Genomic DNA, 20,405 nt, shown 5'->3' with positions numbered 1-20,405 from the left:
AACCACTACATTCACGCATACTTCCGCCTTCCCAAGATTCCCACTATCTTCACATATCCCTATCCCACACACATTCCCCCCACAACACACACACACACAGACACACACATACATTCTCACACCCCTAACACCCCTCCACACCCTACCCTGAACCTCCACACACCCCACTCTCACACCATAGCCATAACAACCCCCGGACCATTTCCCCGCTGTGCTCTCTACACTAATTTCTCGAGGAACAATGGTGTGCAGCTGCGTGTAACACCCCTATCCACCACACCCGAACAGCTGCGCCAGTCACTACCGAATACATGGACGTGTTATTGCTGCTGTTATGAATCCTGGGCTGAGGAAAATCGTCTGGAGGCAGCTAGAGTGAGGGAGGTGAATTTCCAAGCGAGGCTACTTCGTCTTATGGCTGTATAATAATTTCTACAGCTAATATGAAGGCGAGGAATAATTTTGGAGGTTGCTTGGGATGAGGAATGTCATGTTTCTCATATAAAGACACGGAAGGACACTAATGGGAAAAAGAGAGGAGAAAGGGGGGGGGAAGCAGAGAGAGAGAGAGAGAGAGAGAGAGAGAGAGAGGAGGGGGGCAAGCTAGTGAGTGAATATAAAAAACACATATTGGGTAGATTCTTATCAGCGGTGTGTGTGTGTGTGTGTGTTCTCTTCCTCACCCTCAAGTGTTAGCAGTCACATAAATTAATGAGTTGTTTTAGGGCCGATGGATGAACAGATTCTCTCTCTCTCTCTCTCTCTCTCTTTTTCTCTCTCCCACAAGAAAAACGACCTTCACACTGGCTCACATTAAGATACAATCAGACATCAGTCCTAAAGTATTTATTGGACGCGAGGGAGGCCGGGAAATCGTGTGTGCGTGTGTGTGTGTGTGTGTGTGTGTGTGTGTGTGTGTGTGTGTGTGAGAGAGAGAGAGAGAGAGAGAGAGAGAGAGAGAGAGAGAGAGAGAGAGAGAGATGGGATGTACGGGATGGGTGGAGTTGTGGAGTAGAGGAACATCTGAATATGTACTGCAGATAGACAGACGGACAGATATATTAACATGAAGAGACAGAGTGACAGGAAGGATGTAATAAAGGTAAGGAAATGTATAATGAAAAAATATATATATATATACCTAAGGCGGCAAAGAAGACCCCCTAAAATAATAATAATATAATAGTAAAAATAATAATACTCGAACACTGACCTCGGTAGGGCTGCCTTGAACCCCGTCAGTCCGTACTTGTCCGAGAGGAACGACTTGGGCAGTGAGAGGGAGCGCATCTGCTTGGCCGGCTCTTCCTCTTCCTCCACCTCCCTTTCCTCTTCTTCCTCCTCCTCCTCCTCTTCTTCCTCTTCCTCCTGCGTGTGATGGCCTCCTCCTTCATCCTGCTCCTCCCTCAGCGTGGTTTTCGATACACTCTTGCTCCTGCCTCGTTTGAGTATGGCGACCAGATCCAGAGGGGAGACGGCCCCCGGGATGCCCTGCGGTACTCCTGACGGAATACTGTTGCTACGGCAGGTGCGGGCAGGGCGGTCTAGAGTCACACTGTCACCGGCAACCCTGGGTCCCCTGCTAGACTTGCCCTGAGCGTCGTCTTCCGGCGTGACTGGCAGGCCTGATATCTTGATCGCCTCTGTGCCAGAGATGGAGTGGCTCCGGCCTTTCTTGTGGAAGAACGAGAAGATATGCCGCCCCTCAGAACCCCCGGTCTGACTGTTGTGACGTCGTGGCCGCGGGCTGCCACCCTGCAGCAAGGGAGGCGCGTCCTTCCTCATGCCTCTCCACTTGTCACTCTTCGCAGTGGAGGTGGAGGCAGTGAGGAAGGCCAGTGTCTCGTGTGGGTCACCCTGGATGCTCTTGTCATTGGATAGAGTCTGCAGGAGCTCATCAAAGTCCTTCTCTAGCCAAGTCTGATCTATAACGAGCGAGTTCCGGCCACTCTTATTTTCATCACCCTTTATTCTCTTGTACTCGTTCTCCAGCTGACTCAGAAGCTCTCGACTCTTGGACAAACTCTTCCTTAGCCTGGTTTCCGTATGTATGTCGTCGGGTCCGCAGAGTGACAAGTGACGCTGGAATAACCGCCCCGACGCTGCACCGCTCACATTTGACGTACTGTGGACCTTTCTAAATGAGTTCTGCTGCGATCCAAACACATTAGCGTAATCCTCCGTGGAATTTAGATTGGTTACGCTGGCGGTGGTGGTGGGTCCGCCTGCATAGTAAGATTTATCCTTCAGCAGAGACGCACCAGAGGACAAACCCAGAGACCCCGTGCTGTTCTTCCTGCCGTAGGCCTTCGGTGGGGCTGCATCTCCTCTGATTAGGTCCGCGGTGCTCTCTTCATCCACCTTCCCAGGACTCACGTAAGGCTGATCCAAGTCCATGAAGTCCACATAGTCCTGGTCTGCCCTCAGGTGGTTAGGGTTAGCGTGGAGTCTGCGTGCCAACTCGCCCACGGTCGGGGAGGGGGTGTCCTGCAGTGTGTCCCGCGGTAAAGACAGCTTTCTATTCTTTGGCATGAGAGGAGGTGTCCCGGTGGGCCCTGGGTGGCACTCATTGATGGAGAAGAGGGAGAGGGGCGTCTTGGTGGGCGGGGCACGGGGGGAGGTGGACGAAATTGATGTGGCATTGACGGGGGGTGTCAATGCCTTAGTCCCCCCTGCTGTGGCATTAATGGGGGGCGTTGATCCCTTGGTACCCCCTCCTCCTCCTCTCACCCCACACTCTGAATACCGACGGTGGAATGGTGGAGAATCAGTTTCCCCAGAGTCCACGGAGGCCGCCACCTTCTTCAGTGTGGCAATGATGGCGTCGAATTGATCCGTCAGTATATTCCCACTGATTTTGAGATTCTTGATCACGGCGGAATCGATAATGTCCGCCAGTGACGTCTCCAGGCGCTGTATCAAGTGGTTCTCATCCTCACCCATCTCTGCCTTCCTCTCGTTTGTCTGGTTGTCCTCTATCTCACTCTGACACTCAAATTTCTTCGTATCTGATTGTTCCTCCTCTTGTGAATTCCCAGACGTGCTCATGACCGAATTTCTTTTATTTTCCTCATCGTCATACTGGTTCTCCTTCTCAACAACTGGTTTCGGGGAAGGACGAGTTGTTTCCTCGCCCTCATGTATTAGCTCTGCTGATTCTGCTTTCTCCTGTTTATGCTCATTACCCGCCCCCTCATCACTCATCTCACCTTCCCCCTCATCACTCATCTCACCTTCCCCCTCATGCTCCTCATCATACTCCCCAATTTCCTCTTCCTCACTACTAGAAGCCTCAACCTGTACCCCCTTCTCCTCCCTCATTGTCGGCTCAGCAACAATAGCCACTTTCGTTACCTCCTTCTTCTCCTTGTCGTGGACGTGGGAGGCAGCGCTGAAGGAGGAACTAGGGTGCAAGTTGACGGTGGGGGGCGGTTGTGCAGAGGCAGGCACGGACCGGAAGGAAACATTAATGCCAGGTAGATGTCGTTTATCATGTCCCTCTGAATTATTGTCCCCCTGCCAAGCCAACCGGGAACTGCTCGTGCTTGGACGCAGGTCGCTGGTCAAGGGTTGATTGAGCTGGGTTGAATTCGATGACTTTGGAAACTGTAGACTGAATGATCGCTTTACTGAGACTGCGGGTTTATTATTTTCCAACAAGTGGCTGCTGCTGCTGGAGTGAACAGGCCTCGTGTTAAGACCTGGTTTCTGTGCACTGGCGTTATCCTTATATTTATCGGTCTTATCAGCTGATCTGCGACCGTCTGAGAAAGTATGCATATTTTTGTCAGAGGAAGTACCTATAGTTTTCTCATAGGTCATAGACTTCCCCTTATCCACTGGTATACCACTAGCCTGCTTTCTTGCTGTGCTGACTGCAGGGCTTGGCCTAAGAAGCTTACTTCTGTCTGTATAACCTGCTAAATCCTTCGTGGTCACTTTACCGACGTCTGACTTGGACAACTTAGAAAGAGAGGATCCTTGCTTCTTAGTTAAGTTTGGACAGGGGGAGGAACTGTGCCTCTTACGTTCACTATCAAGGGAACACTGACTGCCATACATCGGGGAGTTGCAGCCAGAATCCGTCGTGCTCTCGGTCCTCTGCGAATCCAAACTGGCCCTGAAGAGGTTATTCCTGGAACCCAAGAGCGAGTTTTTGGACCCAGACTTGTTACGGTTATAGAGGTTGCAGCGGCTGACCACCAGGGAAGTCTTGGAGGAGGATTTCTTCTTGCTGAGGTTGGTTCGACTCCCGCTCATGACCCTCCTCACGATCCTGGCCCTGTTAGCGGCGTCCCCATAGGCCAGCGAACTCTTGGGGCCTGAGTAGGTGCGGGTGACGGCGGCTTTGGGGGCAATCTGAGTGGATCTGGATGTTATCTGGGTGGAGCTGGTACTCATAGCTCGGTCCAGTTTAGAATCCAGCTTAGAATCACTGCCTCTGTCCAGCTTAGAATCACTGCTCCTGTCCAGCTTAGAATCACGGTCCAGTTTAGGATCATTACCTCGGTCCAGCTTAGAATCACAGCCTTCATCCAGTTTAGAATCGCTGTCTCGGTCCAGCTTAAAATCAGTGCCTCGATCCAGGTTAGAATCACTGTCTCGGTCCAGCTTAGAATCGCTGCCTCTGTCACTCGGGGGGCGGCGGCTGGGGGGCAGTCGGGAGGCAGAGGAGTAGGTGTATTTTCTGCTCTCTGTGTACTTCTTAGTCTCTGTCCTTGCAAATCCTGGCGACTTTTGCGGACTTTTGGGCACGGAAATCATGGAATTGCTCCGTGAAACAAGCGCCGATTTCCCAGGCATTTCTCCCGACCCCGGACGAAGAGAGTTGCTGTCGTTAATATTGTTCTCTGTTCTTGTAAATCCTGGCGACCTTTGTGAATTTCTTGGTACCGAAATCATGGAACTGCTCCGTGAAACCAGCGCTGATTTCCCCGGCATTTCTGTTGAGGCTGGACGGGGAGAATTATTGTAGGAATTATTATTGTCGCTGTCCGTGGCTGCCGTACCCGAAGCTGCACTGAGATCCAGGGACGTGTTACCACTGCTGCAGCTGCTGTCCTTGCCCTCAGCAGAGTCGGGGGAATTCAGGGACAGGGACAGAGGGCGGGACTTGGGAGGTGTGTCCAGTCTTAGGGATGTGTATCCGGCCTGCCCCACGCATCTATTATCATCAGGATTTAGTAAATCTTTATCCATATCCCTCCCCGCCCTCTGCACTATTGTCCCCCTGGCGGAGTGAGGGCGAGGTGGGAAGGAGCGACAAGCAGCAGGAGTAGCGTCACTCCTGGTCACCTTAGGAGCCACCACGGGCAGTCTGGAGGTAGTCTTGTCACGGTACGTAGGCAGGGCGGCGCTAGGAGACAACCTCACCTGGTACACGGCGCGGGGTGGGGGGCGGCGTGCGAGGGGCGTGGGGGGCGGTGTACGTGCATCGCCGTGCACGTCACGGCGACGCACCACTGTAGGTGTCCTGCCGGGGCGACCACCGGGGGACGGCGCCCTCGACCCCATGCCAGGCGAGGTCCCACGGGCAGGGGAGCGTGCTGATGGGGACGGGGATTTCCTGGGCCTGTGAGTGGCTGCGGCAGAACTCCTGGCGGCCTCTGCAGGTGCCACGCCGTGAGTCCCGCCCCCCGGCCCGGGTAGTGAGGCCCGCCGCTGCATATCAACTACATTATCCTGACTGGCGTTGCCCCGTGGGGATCCAGGGGCGCCAAAGCTGCCCCGGCGAGCTACCAGTGCTGGGGACCGATTGCTGGCTGAAAAAATCTTGCTACCGCCACGTCGAGCAGCTGCTCGGCCGCGGCCTGCAGCAGCAGCAGCAGGAGCCGGAGGAGGCGCATCTTCACGAGGGTTACGAGGAGGGTCGCCCCCCCGCCCCTGGTATACCGGTATTCCCGACACTTTGCAGGGCATGACACAGGTACACTCGCCCTCACACACACCACCGGGGGGCAGCGGCCATGGCTCACTCCCACCCTCACCCTCACTGCCACTCGTCTCAACACCACTCTTGCTAATCACTGCCGTCACTGCACGATCACTTAACCTCCCGTTAACACTCTTATCGCCGGCCACACACGCGTCAAGGGGTGTGTGGGGGCGCGCATGTGCACGTGTGAAGGCGCGCTGAGAGACTGAGTGTGGTGGTGGCGAGTCCTGGCCCAGTGCTCCACATGTTCCGCCTGCCTGCACACCACGCACCCCTGACCACGCCCCCTCACCACGCACCCCAGACCACGCCTCCTCACCACACCTCTCTGCTGACCGGTCTTTCTGGCGGGGTGATTGGCGGAAGGATGAGTCGGGTGGTGGAGCGGTGAGCTCCAGGACTTCCTGTTGTTGTCTCTCTATGCCGTGTGGTGCTGTCGCTGTCTGGTCCTCGGATCTGAAACTGTCGTAGTCGATGCTTGTGAGGGTGTGGGGGGCGGCGTGGCAGGGGAGCGTCGTCCCCGCTGACGTGCTGGCGGTAGGGACGTGTACCGATGCCTGCCTCACGTCTTTTTTGTCATATGCCTGATCAATGTCACGTATTCCTTCATTCAACCTCCTCTCTCTAGATGCACGTCGTATGTTATTTTCATCTGCACGTCGTTCAGCACTTTCATCAGCCCTTCTCTCCCCAGATACACGTCGCTGCTTATTTTCACTCGTCTTCCTCTCCCCTGATGCACGTCGTTCAGTATTTTCACTTGTCGTCCTCTCTCTAGATGCACGTCGTTCATTTTCATCGCCCTTCCTCTCTCCTCCTCGTTCACTAATCCTCCGCCAGAACCTCATCTCCTTCTCCTCTTCCTCCTCCGTGTTAGAGCGTTTTCTATGTCTCTTCTTCTGCTTGTGCTTGACACGACAACGACGCTGGCGCCCCCCGGTGAGGGCAAACTGCGCGGCGGGACATGAGCGGGGCGCACGGCAGGTCACACAGGTGCCGACACACTGATGAGCCTTACCTGTGCCGGGCCCGCGCCCCTCACATGCTCCGCCCACTCCCGCCCACTCTTCCACTCCGCCCACGCCCACTCCAGCCCACTCCCGACTCATTCCCGCCCACTCCTCTCCACCATTCACTTCCATCCACTCCCCTCCACCAACTCCCATCCACTCCTCTCCGTTTACTCCCACCCATTCTTCTCCGCCCATTCCCACCCACTGCCCTCCTCCTGGACAGACGGCACAGACAGAGCCTCTCCTCACATCTGTCTCTAGTTCTCTGTCCCTCACACATCTCTGCCACTGGACCCTCATCATCATGTGTTGTCTGGGATCAATATAACATGTGGTGTGCTGCACGGCCATTACAGGGTAGTAAGAGACGGCACGAGGAGGAAACACATCATTTTTCCCTCCTTCTCTCCCACTCTTCCCTCCGCTCCTTCCATACCTCCCATCCTCCTCCTCCTCCTCCCTCCAGGCGGCAACTAACGGCGCCTCACTGTCTCCCTCCCCCCCTCGTCCCTGTTCCATCCAGCAGAAGGCAAGGTCATCAGGGGGGCGCCGCGCCTGGTCATAGTAGGTGATGCAGTCTTTCCCCTCCCACTCCTCTCTCACCCCCCACCGCTTCCCCTGCCACTCCTCTTTCCCCTCCCATTGATTTCCCTCCCATCTCTGCCCTATCACTGTGCAATGTCTCTTTTCACGAGGCCCATGTCTATGCCACACGTCCTCCGCTGTGACGCACTCCTTCCCGTCCCGTCTCTGTCCTGACGCGGATCGGGGTGTCTGTCTCTTGTCTCTAGGCCCGGGTCTCTGCCACACCTCCTCGCAGATGGCGTCGCCGTAGCTGTCATAGTAGACGCTGACGGGCTGACGGCGTGAATCATGGTCGTGCTGGTGACGTGAATCCTGATTCTCCTGACGGCGTGAATCCTGGTGCTCCTGGCGGCGTGGATCATGGCTCTCCTGACGGCGTGGCTCATGGTTCTCCGTGTCAGCCTCCCCCCGCCTCACCACGACGGGCCTTGGATTCGAGTACACGATCTGGGGATGGATTAGTAAAGGATCCTTATAAATTCAGAGGAAAAAACATAATTATCCTCACTTATCATTCACTCTTGTTGTTTTATTCACTCATTATTTGTAGTATTGCTCTTCTGACTTCACACACAGCTCTGTATAATAATAATAATAATAATAATAATAATAATGACGATAATATTCACTATAAACAGACAAGTGTTTGGCAGCTGCACGAGTAGTGATAAAATATAAATAATCATCCTAATATACAATTCAGACTCAAGAGAGAGAGAAATTTGGTTCTGCTATTTTGGTTTTATTTTTTCATGAAGGGAACAATCTTGCGGGCTTCTAGTATTTGATTCCAGTCCCATGTTCCTTGCATTAAATAAAAATACTGTCAGCCAAGAAGCATAATACACAACTCAACCTCAAGACAGTTCACGAAGATTGTACCTGGCTTTTATCCGGCGTGCCAAGACCTAAGGCGGGGTTCCTCGGGGTCACTAATTCGTTGTACACAGCTGGATTGACCCGGGTGGGGGAGTGGTGGCGTGCGTCCAGCGGGGAGCGATGGTGGGGGCGGTGGTGGTGGTGTGGGGGCCGGGGCGGTGAAGGGGACGAGGGTTTGCGACGCCACGGGGCACGCTTCAGACCCCCCTTCAGCTTCATCAGGACCTCTTAGCCTCTTCAGCCTCTCCTTCAGCGTCATCAGGCCCTTAAGTGAACACGGGGATTGCACTCGCCAACACACCCATACATCTACTTATCTGAATGTCCAAGGAAGCGTCTAAATTCTCCCCTACAGCATGATCAATAAGAGTCGGTGTTACTTTCATTAAGTCATTATCATCAACATCATTATCACCATCATTATCACCAGCCTGGCACTCAAATTTTCTCCCAGTACAAGGTCAGTAGAGTCAGTTTTACCCTTCTTTAGTTATCATCACCATCACTATCACCATCACCACAATCACTACCATCATCAACACTATCACCAGCCTTGCTCAGAGGTTAACAGATATACTTCTCTTGATGCAAAACCACTGAAAATCTAATCTCACAAACGGAACCATTTCCAGTTATATTTCTAAAGTATATTTCTCTAACATCCTCTGTAACAAATTCACTTCCTGTAACATCAAAGTCCTCCATGATCTGCTATCTCTTCTGGTCTATCTGTGCATCGCTAGAGTTACACAATCACACATTTTTTCGTCATATTCTTATCTCACACTTTTATCTATGAACGAGAGGAGGCGTTGCTATTAATCTGGCCTTCATTACGAACACACATCCACTGCTCTGCTCACCGCCATTCATCTCGGTGTGGGTAGGTGAGTCGGGGGCTTGAAGGGCCTGGGTTACGTGATGCTCTCTCTCAACGTCAACTCATAGTCAGTGTCTGTCGGGGAGAAATAAAGCCAGTCAGTCGGTTACTCTTTACCTGTGCACGAAAGAACTGTGACAAGCAAGTATATTTGCCTAAGTATTTATTTACTTATTTATTTATTTATTTATTTACAGGATCATTTTATAAGCAAGACAAGACACCAACTAAACATGATCACTGCAATACTTCTCGTACTATAAGAATTTAAAACGCACACACACACACACACACACACACACACACACACACACACACACATACCCTTATCATTCCTCCAAATCCAGCACCGCACTGTGGGCTCCAATCTCCACTCACAGGAAGCAGTGTTGGGCCAATTACACCCCTTGATTGCATAACCACCCCTCGTAAACCAAACCCCCAACAGCACTCACTAATACGATATCTCTCTCAGTGGCACTTTAAAACCATGACTTGCATTTCCTACCACAATCCAACCTTGCACTGGAACACAGGCTGAGTTTGTTCGGCCTGGAAAAAAAAACTGGAGGCCTATATTTAGTACAATCATCATCATCAACATCACCAGCTCATCATCATCAGAATAACCACCTCCACCACCACTTTTAATCATCGTCATTATCAACATCATCACGACCACCATCAACATCATCATCATCAGCAGCAGCAGCAGTAGAAGCCGCATCTAAAGTGGGTGGGTAGGATCCAGATATAGGAAAATGAAAATAGAATAACCTGAGAGGAGAACATGAATATAAAAATCTGGCCTTTTAAAGTGATCATGTTTCTTGGTACAGATTGAAGAGTTGCGCTGGTGGGCTGGGAGGGGCAGATGAGGCAATATTGTGAGGGATGAAGTATGCAACGTTAAAGCGGCACGCACCAACTGCCCTGTGCTCTACCGTCTTGCCTCACCACAACGCAACACCACACAGCACAACACCACATCACTACACTACATAACACAGTACCTCTCATCACATCACATCACAACGCAACACCACACAACACATCAAAATCACACCCCACACCACAACGCATCACATCACTAACACTACCCTATCAGAACACTACATTCCACACACACACACACACACACACACACACACACACACACACACACACACACACACACATACCATACCAAACCACAAAACATCACCACAGCTCAACATCATGACACTACACCACACTACACTGCACCGTATTACAGTCCACTACACAACACAACACAACACGACACAATACTTCGCTACACGGAATAAAACATAACACTATACGACATACAACACAGCACAGCAACACAAAGCACATTCACACTCGTTACAGTCTTGGCGGAACGGCAAATTGGCTGCCTCGCACGATATATATCTCAGTTGGGTGCGTGTTCTTTTAGATAGGCTGGTTATTTTTGGTTTGGTTTGCTTTGGTTTGGTATGGTTTGGTCTGGTTAGGTTAGGTTAGGTTAGGTTTGGTTTGGCTGGTATGGTTAGGATAAAATACAGTCGTGACCTCATTACCCTATATCACAGGTGAAGTTCAGAAGATGATGATGGCTAGAGGCGGATATGCAGTGCGTCATTTATTCCTTTCGGCAGACGATTTTATTCAACTTATCCCTCTTTGTGAAGGGGTTAGAGGGCTTGATCTTTAGAGCCTAGAATACGATGGTCTTTTAATATTATTCTTACTACCACCAGACGATTTTATTCAGCTACACGGATGCCTCTAGTAACTAAATAAAGCGCATCTACGTTAGGGCTTAGAGTAGTTTGAGGTCTAATTTCGTCTTATTCTAGTTTCTACCTCACGACTTTATTCAGCTCTGGCGTGACCACTGGAGCTCTGAGGATTAAAGGGAGACCTCACATAGTAAAGAGATTATCAGGGTACCGCAATGTTAAATAAATCTGGCATATGAAAGTAGGACGACGTGACGATAGGACATGAGATGCGAGGAGAGCAGAGCAGAGCAGAGCAGAGCAGAGCAGAGCAGAGCAGAGAGTGGGTGAATGGTAACGGAGTACTTCACGCTTTCACTACAATGACGTACTTTTATTTTAATCACACTACCACTGGACGTTTTCTTTCCTTTTTCATTTTTCCTAAGTTTAGTACTGGAGAAGTCGACAAATGCACCATCAAACCACCCCATGTCAAAACCCCTCTCCTAAGCTAAACACTCTCACGCCGCTACTCCTGCACAGAAGGGATGTTAAGCGCATTCCGTAAAGTTTGGATGTATGAGATTCGCGACTATGAACTGGCAAGCGAAGGGTGGTACGCTAAGAAGTTTTCCCAGCACCATCAAATGCACAGCAATCTTGGGCAGCAGAGGATTAAAAAAAAAATCATGTGGCGGTAGTAGGAGTGAAATAATATAGAGTTGTCCTTGTACTGTAAGGGTCAATGAATACTGATGTGGTTAATTTTAGTGGAGAGGTGGAGTATTATAGCGAGGCAGGGTAGGGCAAGGCAGGGCAGGTCAGGGTAGTGTCCTGAGAGTAGGCAGGAATGTGGCTTGGTGGGCTGGCTGATAATGAAGGCAGAGAGTGACGCCTGGCCACTCACACAGAATGGCAGTCATTAATTAGCCAGCAGTCGGACAGTTAGCTCCTTCTGTGCCATAAACACCGATTTATCTATTTTATTCTGAATTATTTCCAAACACCTCCAACCCTAGAGGTCCCTCCTAAGCTGAATAAATCACTGTGGCTCGTCAAAATAAAGTACAGATGACGTCTTGAGGTTGAATCAATAAACCCATCAGAGGTCTGGAGTGTTCCTGAACTTAAATTCGTCTGGGGACAGTTGGATAATGGTGAGCTCTAATGTCGACTAAGTAATTTCCACACGTGTTAAGAACTGACTGTAATTTTCAGTCTTAACACACAGGATTAACAAGGAAGTAAAGACGCACTGATCTCATTAATAACAAGGAAGTAAAGACGCACTGCTCTCATATACCTGGCTTCCCTCGACGTAAGTAAAATATCGTGCCTTTCCCTGAAGTTGAAATGCTCCCCATCTCAAAACACCAGGGGTACCTCACAACACATTTCCAATAGCCTCAACAATGTAGCCACACACCTCTGCCCTCCACCTGCCAATACACCAAACTACTTTATCGGTGCAGCAAGTGGGTGGTGGGTGGGTGTGGGTGTATGGAGTGCGGGTGGGAGTGGGTGTATGGAGTGTGGGTGGGAGAGGGTGTACGAAGTGTGGGAGGGAGTTAGTGCATGGAGTGTGGGTGGGAGTGGGTGCTTGGAGTGCGGATGCGTAGTTGTGGAGAGGTGTGTGGGTGTGGGAGGGCGTGATCAGGAAGTAAGGTTGGTGTGGGTGAGGGCGGTCATGTAATAAAGTTTATGGAGGTGTCACAGCCTTTGATCCACGGCTGACTCACTGACTGACTGACTGACTGACTCTGCCTGGATATGTGCCTGCCATATTTGCCTCCAACCTGCCTTCCTGCCTGTATACCTACCAGCCTACCTGTCAACCATCCAACCTGCCTCACGCTCTACACACACACACACACACACACACACACACACACACACACACACACACCTGGCATGTCATTGTGTCTTTATGATGATGATGGTTGGGGTGTCACCTGATGAATGGACAAATTCTTGTGAAAACTCAATATTTATTATCAATCCCCTATTCCAACTCGCCCAAATGTCACCACCACAACCATCAATCATCATCAACAACATCATCATCATCATCATCATCATCATCATCCAATTTCCCCACAAAAAAGGATGCAGAGACAGGAAAGGGATAAACACAAAGATATGCTGACTTATAAACTATACAACTGAGTCATACATTCATTCACACTTCATTCATGTATTTAGTCTTTGTTTTCTATAACTGAGTGGACGTATGGATTTATATATTGGCGCCTCTGTGTGTGTGTGTGTGTGTGTGTGTGTGTGTGTGTGAGAGAGAGAGAGAGAGAGAGAGAGAGAGAGAGAGGGAGGGAGGGAGAGAGAGGCAGCACCAGAAACAACAGCACATGATAACCAAACACTCCTCACACCGGAACCACAGTACGCTGACGAGCCTTTACACGCTTCCTCTTCCTTGTCACACTATTTACTTTCTGTTAAATTTATCCTTCTCTAGGTCAATAAATTTACTTTAAAATTTGGTATCAATTCTATCTATCTATTGCCAGGCTAATAAATTCTATCTACCTATCGCCAGGCCTATAAATTCTATCCATCTATTGCCAAACGCCCAAATTCTGTATGGGGTGACCACAAACAAATCGCCTCCAGGTTATCCTATCCTCCACTATCAGGCTGCCTTTTCTCCTACTCACAATCCCCTCTCTCATATACCTCTCCATCTTGTTCTCAATTTCTCCCTTGCCCCTCCTCCCTCAACCTATAAATTACTTAGGTTAAAAAAAAAAATCGGAATTGTTGTTGGTTAAAGTTCAACTGCCCATAAATCATTTAGCTTCAAAAATTTTACCTAGAAATATAAACTCCGTTCAACTTCATGTTAACCTCTTCTCTGCGGTGACATTCGTGCGTGCGTGTGTGTGTGTGTGTGTGTGTGTGTGTGTGTGTGTGTGTGTGTGTGTGTGTGTGTGTGTGTGTGTGTGTGTGTGTGTGTGTGTGTGATATTCTTGCGACCGAAAAGACAATTTTATGTTACGGTACTTACGAAAGGCCTCTGGTAAGAAAAAGGTTAATGAAGATCCTAGGTAACCCCTCAAGTTCCAAAAATTTCCTAAATTAAATATAAGTGTCTAGAGGTAGAAGTAATATATTAAAAATCCATCATCGAGTTATTGGTAGCACATGCAACCCCAGGCTCATCTGAACGTGCACCCAGTGGACTGCAGGCTTAATATGCCCCCCTTGCATTCCACCATCCTCCTTTCTGGGGGATAGGGAGGATCCGAGGGATGTTTGTATAACCAGGCAGTGGAACCACCCTGTCAAATCGGTGCTACTACGTGAAGGCGTCCCTCTCCAGCAGCGCGTTAAAGAAAAACTAAAAGAATTATAGAAGAATTATATTATTCCACAGGTGTTGTGTTTATCGAGAGGAGGCAACAGTTTCAGCCCCACTTGCACCCTCTTCAGCCCGTACTTTCAATTCTTGCACACCAGTAGTTGACGGGGATGTAAAATCAAGAGACATCAATAAAGGGTGTAACTCCCGTCGTGTGAAACCATCCATTCCCGTCCTTCAATTCTCTTCCGTCATCATCATACACAGCCTAGCAAGCACACACACACACACACACACACACACACACACACACATTAAATTAAATAGTAAGCCCAGTGGAGGTTATAAGAAGTACACATACACAAGTTTTACCTTTTCAATCAAGTATGTAAAGGCAAGTGTTTACGGATGCATGCAGGACAGTTTTGTTTTGAGCATTGTAACTACTGCCCTTCTAACTTTCGTATCTTCATAAACAACAGAAGTGTGACAAAGACGATCCTGATTATTCACTCTCGAAGAATGAATCATGTCACAATTTCCATTTGATTGGTATGAGTGTGGATGGTGCCGTGGGTGTGGTGTGGGTGGAGTAGGTGTGGATGAATGTGCTGTAAATGTGGATGGGTGTAGTGCAGTGTGGTGTAGAGCTGATGGTGTAGGTGTGCATGGTTAGTTCAGTGGGTGTGGTGTGGTGTGGTGTGGTGTGGTGTGGTGTGGTGTGGTGGTGTGGTGTGGTGTGGTGTGGTGTGGTGTGGTGTGGTGTGGTTCGGTAGGGTGTGGTGTGTGGGTGGTGTGCCGGAAGTATCATATAAAAGAAGAGGTCGTATTATTACAGTGACACACACAGACCTTGACTACCCTTGTGTGTGTGTGTGTGTGTGTGTGTGTGTGTGTGTGTGTGTGTGTGTGTGTGTGTGTGTGTGTGTGTGTGTGTGTGTGTGTGTGTGTGCATTACATGTAGCCTATATAAGATGGGAGATATGTAGGATTGTTCGTAGGTAGGCATGTATATACTTATGTTGAGGGCCTTACACATGCAGGTATGTTGGAAGGCATGAAGGTATGTCTGATGTTTTAATGATAGACTGAAAACTATGCAGGTATACTAGAAGGCAAGATAGTTTTTTGCAGCCTGTGAAGCAGGTGTGTGTGGGGCGGTACTGCCAGTTTTTGTTATAAGATGCAACCGAACAGCCACCCTTAACACGCTCAGTAACCACGCTGCCTCACCACACCACCTGCAGACTGGGAATCACTAGAACATGATCGTCGTTATCAGAAATCCCGAAATGGCAGAGGATAAGTATATTCGAAACGGGTCCAGCGAAAACTGTCCCCGCCTCACGACCAAGACCACATCACCGCCATCTCAAACCTCAAACAAAAATTACATCTATACCTATATTTGTCCCTCCTTGTTTTTTGTTTTGTTTTTTTAGATGGCCCTGGTGGAGGTCACAGCCGAGGCAACAGGTGCACGTAGCGGAACCAGGAGCAGGTAGGTGGGCAGGCAGGCAGGTGGGTAGGAGGGTATGTGGTGGGGTGGGGCATCCTTGGTAGCCCTGGAGTGCATTACTGTGCCCTGCGCTAGAGGCACCACCACCCGTAAACCCTCAGCACCGCCTAGCCTACATCATCAGCCTCACCTCACATACTCACTCCATCAAGGAACCACAACAACAACAACAACACAAAATAAAACAATACCACCAACACAATCACCAATAATTAAACGAAAACAATTATACCAAAAACAAGAGCATCATCGGCTTCAGCACTACCAACAACGTTATCAATAACAACATCACTACCACCACCACTACCACTACAACCACCACCAACACCAACAACAAGGGCCAGGGGGTGAAAGTAAGGCTGGTTGGCGAGACAGAGAATAAAAATGGAGACATTGTGCCACTCAGCCCCTTTACTGCAATTACTGTACTTTGTTCTTCTATGATATGACATTTATTTTTGACCTAAGAGAGTTTATCACAGTGAAGGAGTTGGAAACAATGTTCGTGAATGTCATTCGTATTTTTCTCTACCAAGATGCGTACGAAGACTGCATGAGAGACAAACGCAGGAAGAGGGCACAGTGAGATGAGAGGAAATTGCAGACAGACAGACAGATACACAGACAGATAGATTGATAGTCAGACAGACAGATAACTAGAATGACAGACAGCTAGGTAGACAGACAGAGGCAGACAGACAGAAAGGGCGTTAGTATACTTCATGACAAAGAGAGAGACAGGCATGGTAGGAAGGGCAGTGACACTGGGTGGCATTGCTGCGAGACAGGAAGAACATACTGATAAGACAGACAGACAGACAGAAGAGGCGTTAGTACACTGTCTGAAAGTGATACTGGCGTGACCGTGAGGGCAGTGACGCTGAGAAAGAATGCAGTGATGAAGGAAGTTGTATTAGCGAGATGTGAAGGATGTCTGGTTACACGCACGTACTAGTGTTACGGATCACAGACAGGGCGAGGGGTAAGTCACTGTGCGAGAGGATCCTGCCACTCCTACAGCCACACTACACATACACACCGCCACCCTTCACACTGCTATCCCTACACTGCCACACCTCATACTACGATAAATCACGACACTGTCACCCCTCACACCCCTCATACTATCTCACAACACACTGCCACACCGTAAACACACACCACAAAATGCCATAAGTATTTGCCCTGCACACCTCACACTGTCACATCTCGCAGTCACACCACACCTCACAATGTAACACTCAGAATATCACACAGCCACACCACAAATTACCACACCTCTTAAACACTTCTCACACTGCCACACAACACGCTGCCACACTTCACAGCCAAACATCCCTTCTAATGGACAGAGACTTATCTATACCTCTATATAAGGCTGAAAAGAGGGTGGTGCAGGGAGCTCTGTCAGAAAGAACGTCGGTGAAACCAAAAGATATTTCATGCACATACTACACGACTCTTTCAGGCCACCTTTAAGCTTAGTATTCTCCTTCTCGCTGTGCAATGGAATGTGGACAGAAGAGTGTTGAGTCATTTTTTCATGCACCGTTTCGCTGGGTAGAGACGAACGCAGCGTGGCGCAAGAAACAGCTAACTGATACGAGAGAAGTAAATAAGCGATCGTCCCTTTATCATCAGCCAGTAAAAGCCTTCAAGAGTCGCCATTAATCCGTCTGGTCTTCCTGTTAGCAGTCCTTCTTACACTATCACCATCTCCTCCTCCTCCTCCTCCTCTAATCCTTCATAACTCCCTGCTTGTACAAAACTTCCTCCTTCTCTTCCTTCCCCCTCTTCTTATCCTGCCTACCTGTCCTCCATCACTTCCCTCCCCCTGCTCAGGTAACAGCAAGGTGTACTCAGCAGCGGGGTAGCCTACTAATCAACTCAGCTCCACCGGTAATTTCAACACGACACTAAGTAAATATCCGCCATCTGCTTTGTAAGTTCATTCTGATTTCTATTTTTCTGTTTACTTCACCTGTTGCCTTTTTCTTCATGACGTGTTTTTAATGAGCTGGCAGGCTATGTGACGTAAATAAAAGAAATGGTGACTTTTTTTTCTTTCTTACGCAAATGCTCTCAACCTAACTGCCTCGCTAAGATGACGCTTAATTATTTACTTCTCGTTACTGCGGTGTGGATGTGATAGAGTGATGGTGGTGGTGTGGATTAGGAAACACAATTGTAAATAATATGGAAAGAACTGAACACGAAAAAGAAAATGGAGCTAAAAAAACACAAGAGAAACTATGCATACTATACGTACCTGCTAGGAATGCTGATATGTAGCAGAAAAAACGTAGATATAATGGATATACTTTTGTGAGACAGGCAAGAGGAGGGGGTGAGCGACCGAGAAAGCTTCGTGTTTATATGCAGGACACGCCGACCAAGGGAGAGAGAGAGAGAGAGAGAGAGAGAGAGAGAGAGAGAGAGGTGGGAGTAGTACTAGAAGGGTAAAAGCAAAACAGGAGGGGAAAGAGGCTACGAAGGGAGGGGCCGAGGGGGTATGAGGTGGAAAAGGGGAAGGGGAAAGGGGAACAGAAAAAGGGATAAGAAAATAAAAGACAGTAGGTTGGAAAGACAGGATGGGACCACGATGAATAGGGAAAAGGGGAGGAGAGGAAGAGGGAGAGAGAATGAGAGTGAAATAAGGATATGAAGAATGAAAAATAAGAAGAAAGGAGAATAAACGCAATGAAGTTAGAAGGAGGAGGAAGAATGAATGAGATGGAGGTGAGGATAAAAGGGAGGAAGAGTTAAAGAAGAAAGGGAATGAGGAGTGACAGAGAATAAGATAAAGGATAAAAGGAAAGTCAGGAGAGTGGATGCCTGAGAGAGAGTTGAGACAAAAAGAAGACGAGAGGAAGGAAGAGGCAAAGTAGAGGAGCTGTGAGGTGTGACGAAGAGGGAGGGTGAGAGTGAGAGGAGGGGAAAAAAGTGAGAGGGCGGAGAGAAGGGCAGTAACCGTGGAGAGGGAGAGAGAGAGAGAGAGAGAAAGAATGAGAGAAAGATGTCGGAAGGAAGGAACAGTGATTAAAGAAGTGTGTGTGTGTGTGTGTGTGTGTGTGTGAGTGAGAGAGAGAGAGAGAGAGAGAGAGAGAGAGAGTACAGGTGGAGGCAATTAGAGCCTACTAAGACCACGACGCCTCAAGGTCACTGCAGGGGAGACGACCTTCCTTCAGGCTGATCCTGGTGGTGCGGTGGTGGTGTGGTGGTGGTGTGGTGGTGGTGGTGAGGTTGTGATAATGTACGGTGATGTAGTTGTGGTGCTAGGAATATGATGAGGGGATTGTGGTGGTGGTGGTGATGTGGTTTTGTGATGATGATAATGATGGTGGTGGTGGTGGTGGTGGTGATGGTGAGGTATGTGCTTGTGGAGTCTATGGTTTTGTGGTGGTGGTGGTGGTGGGAGGGGTATTGTGGTGGGGTCTATAAAGGTTGTAGCTGTGGAGATAGTGGTGGTTGTAAGTGATTCTGGGTGATGAGGGTGAGACAGCTATAAAACTTGGTTGTTGTGGTTGTGGTGTGGTAGTTGTGGTAGTGGTGTGGTGGTTGTGGTAGTATTGTGGTTTTGGTAATGGTGTAGTGGTTGTGGTAGTGGTGTGGTGGCTGAGGTAGTGGTGTGGTGGTTGTGGTAGCAGTGTGATGGTTGTGGTAGCGGTATGGTGGTGGTAGTTGTGGTAGAAATTGTGTGGTAGTGGAGGTAAGTTGGTATGAGGCGTGGGTGTCTCTCTCTCTCTCTCTCTCTCTCTCTCCGGAATCCTGTCTTCTCGAGGTAATAAGGGGGGAAGTTGTATAAATTTTGTGTCGCTGTCTCGTTACATCTCTCCACTAACTTCTTCCACCACCTCACCACCACCACACCCCCTCAACGCCTCACCACCACCACCACACCATCCCCACCACACCACCACACCACCTCACATCACCACAGTACCTCATCAGTGTTTGTAATCCCTGGACTAAGAAATATGTAAGCGTCTGTAAGTGACAAAAGTAAAATATAAGGAAAATATATAGACGCCATGACACAGGACCAAAACAAGTACACAAAGACGAGGACACCATAAAGGATAATTCAGCCGGATGACACAAGATATAAATTAAGGTGAAACAATATGAATAATTAGCGGACAAGGTGACATTATTATTGACATTGATTCTCAAGGCCTAACATCATCTCTAAGTGTTGTTATTATTATTATTATTATTATTATTATTATTATTATTATCTTTCTCATTAGACTCACAAACTATCTTACTATCAGTTGTTGGTCGTAACTAAAGTATTATTTTTCCGGGAAGATCTTTTTTTTTTTTAGGTTGTTAGCTCTTCCTATTAAAAAAAAAGTGGGGGGACCTGTAATTAGTTGGCTTTCCTTCCTTTTTTCCTTCATTCTTTATTTGAAGGAAAAGGAAAGGGAGAAAGCATAAACTTACAATTTCTCACCCTCCCTAAAAATCAGTTCCGCCATACCTGGATTTTTTTGCTGTTCAGTTCATAAAAGCAACTGTGCCTTGGGTGTCAGGGAACCGGGTGACGTCTGAGTGTTTGTATGTGTCGTG

General features: G+C 48.8%; 1 protein-coding gene across 1 annotated transcript in view; it reads right to left on the bottom strand.

Annotated features, from left to right (window-relative positions):
* RhoGEF3 (Rho guanine nucleotide exchange factor 3) overlaps positions 1-4,260 on the bottom strand; it is a 383,735-nt gene extending 379,475 nt beyond the window's left edge. Inside the window, exon 1 of the mRNA XM_080282570.1 lies at positions 1,214-4,260. Coding sequence (XP_080138696.1) covers positions 1,214-4,260 — 3,047 coding nt within the window. The remainder of the gene's footprint in view (positions 1-1,213) is intronic.
* Positions 4,261-20,405: the final 16,145 nt, after the last annotated feature.

Source organism: Coenobita brevimanus, chromosome 94 (genome assembly GCF_032717465.1).
Source record: "Coenobita brevimanus isolate Jiangsu-jjx chromosome 94, ASM3271746v2, whole genome shotgun sequence".
Classification (NCBI taxonomy): domain Eukaryota; kingdom Metazoa; phylum Arthropoda; class Malacostraca; order Decapoda; family Coenobitidae; genus Coenobita; species Coenobita brevimanus.
This window is presented reverse-complemented; position numbering and strand designations above follow the sequence as displayed.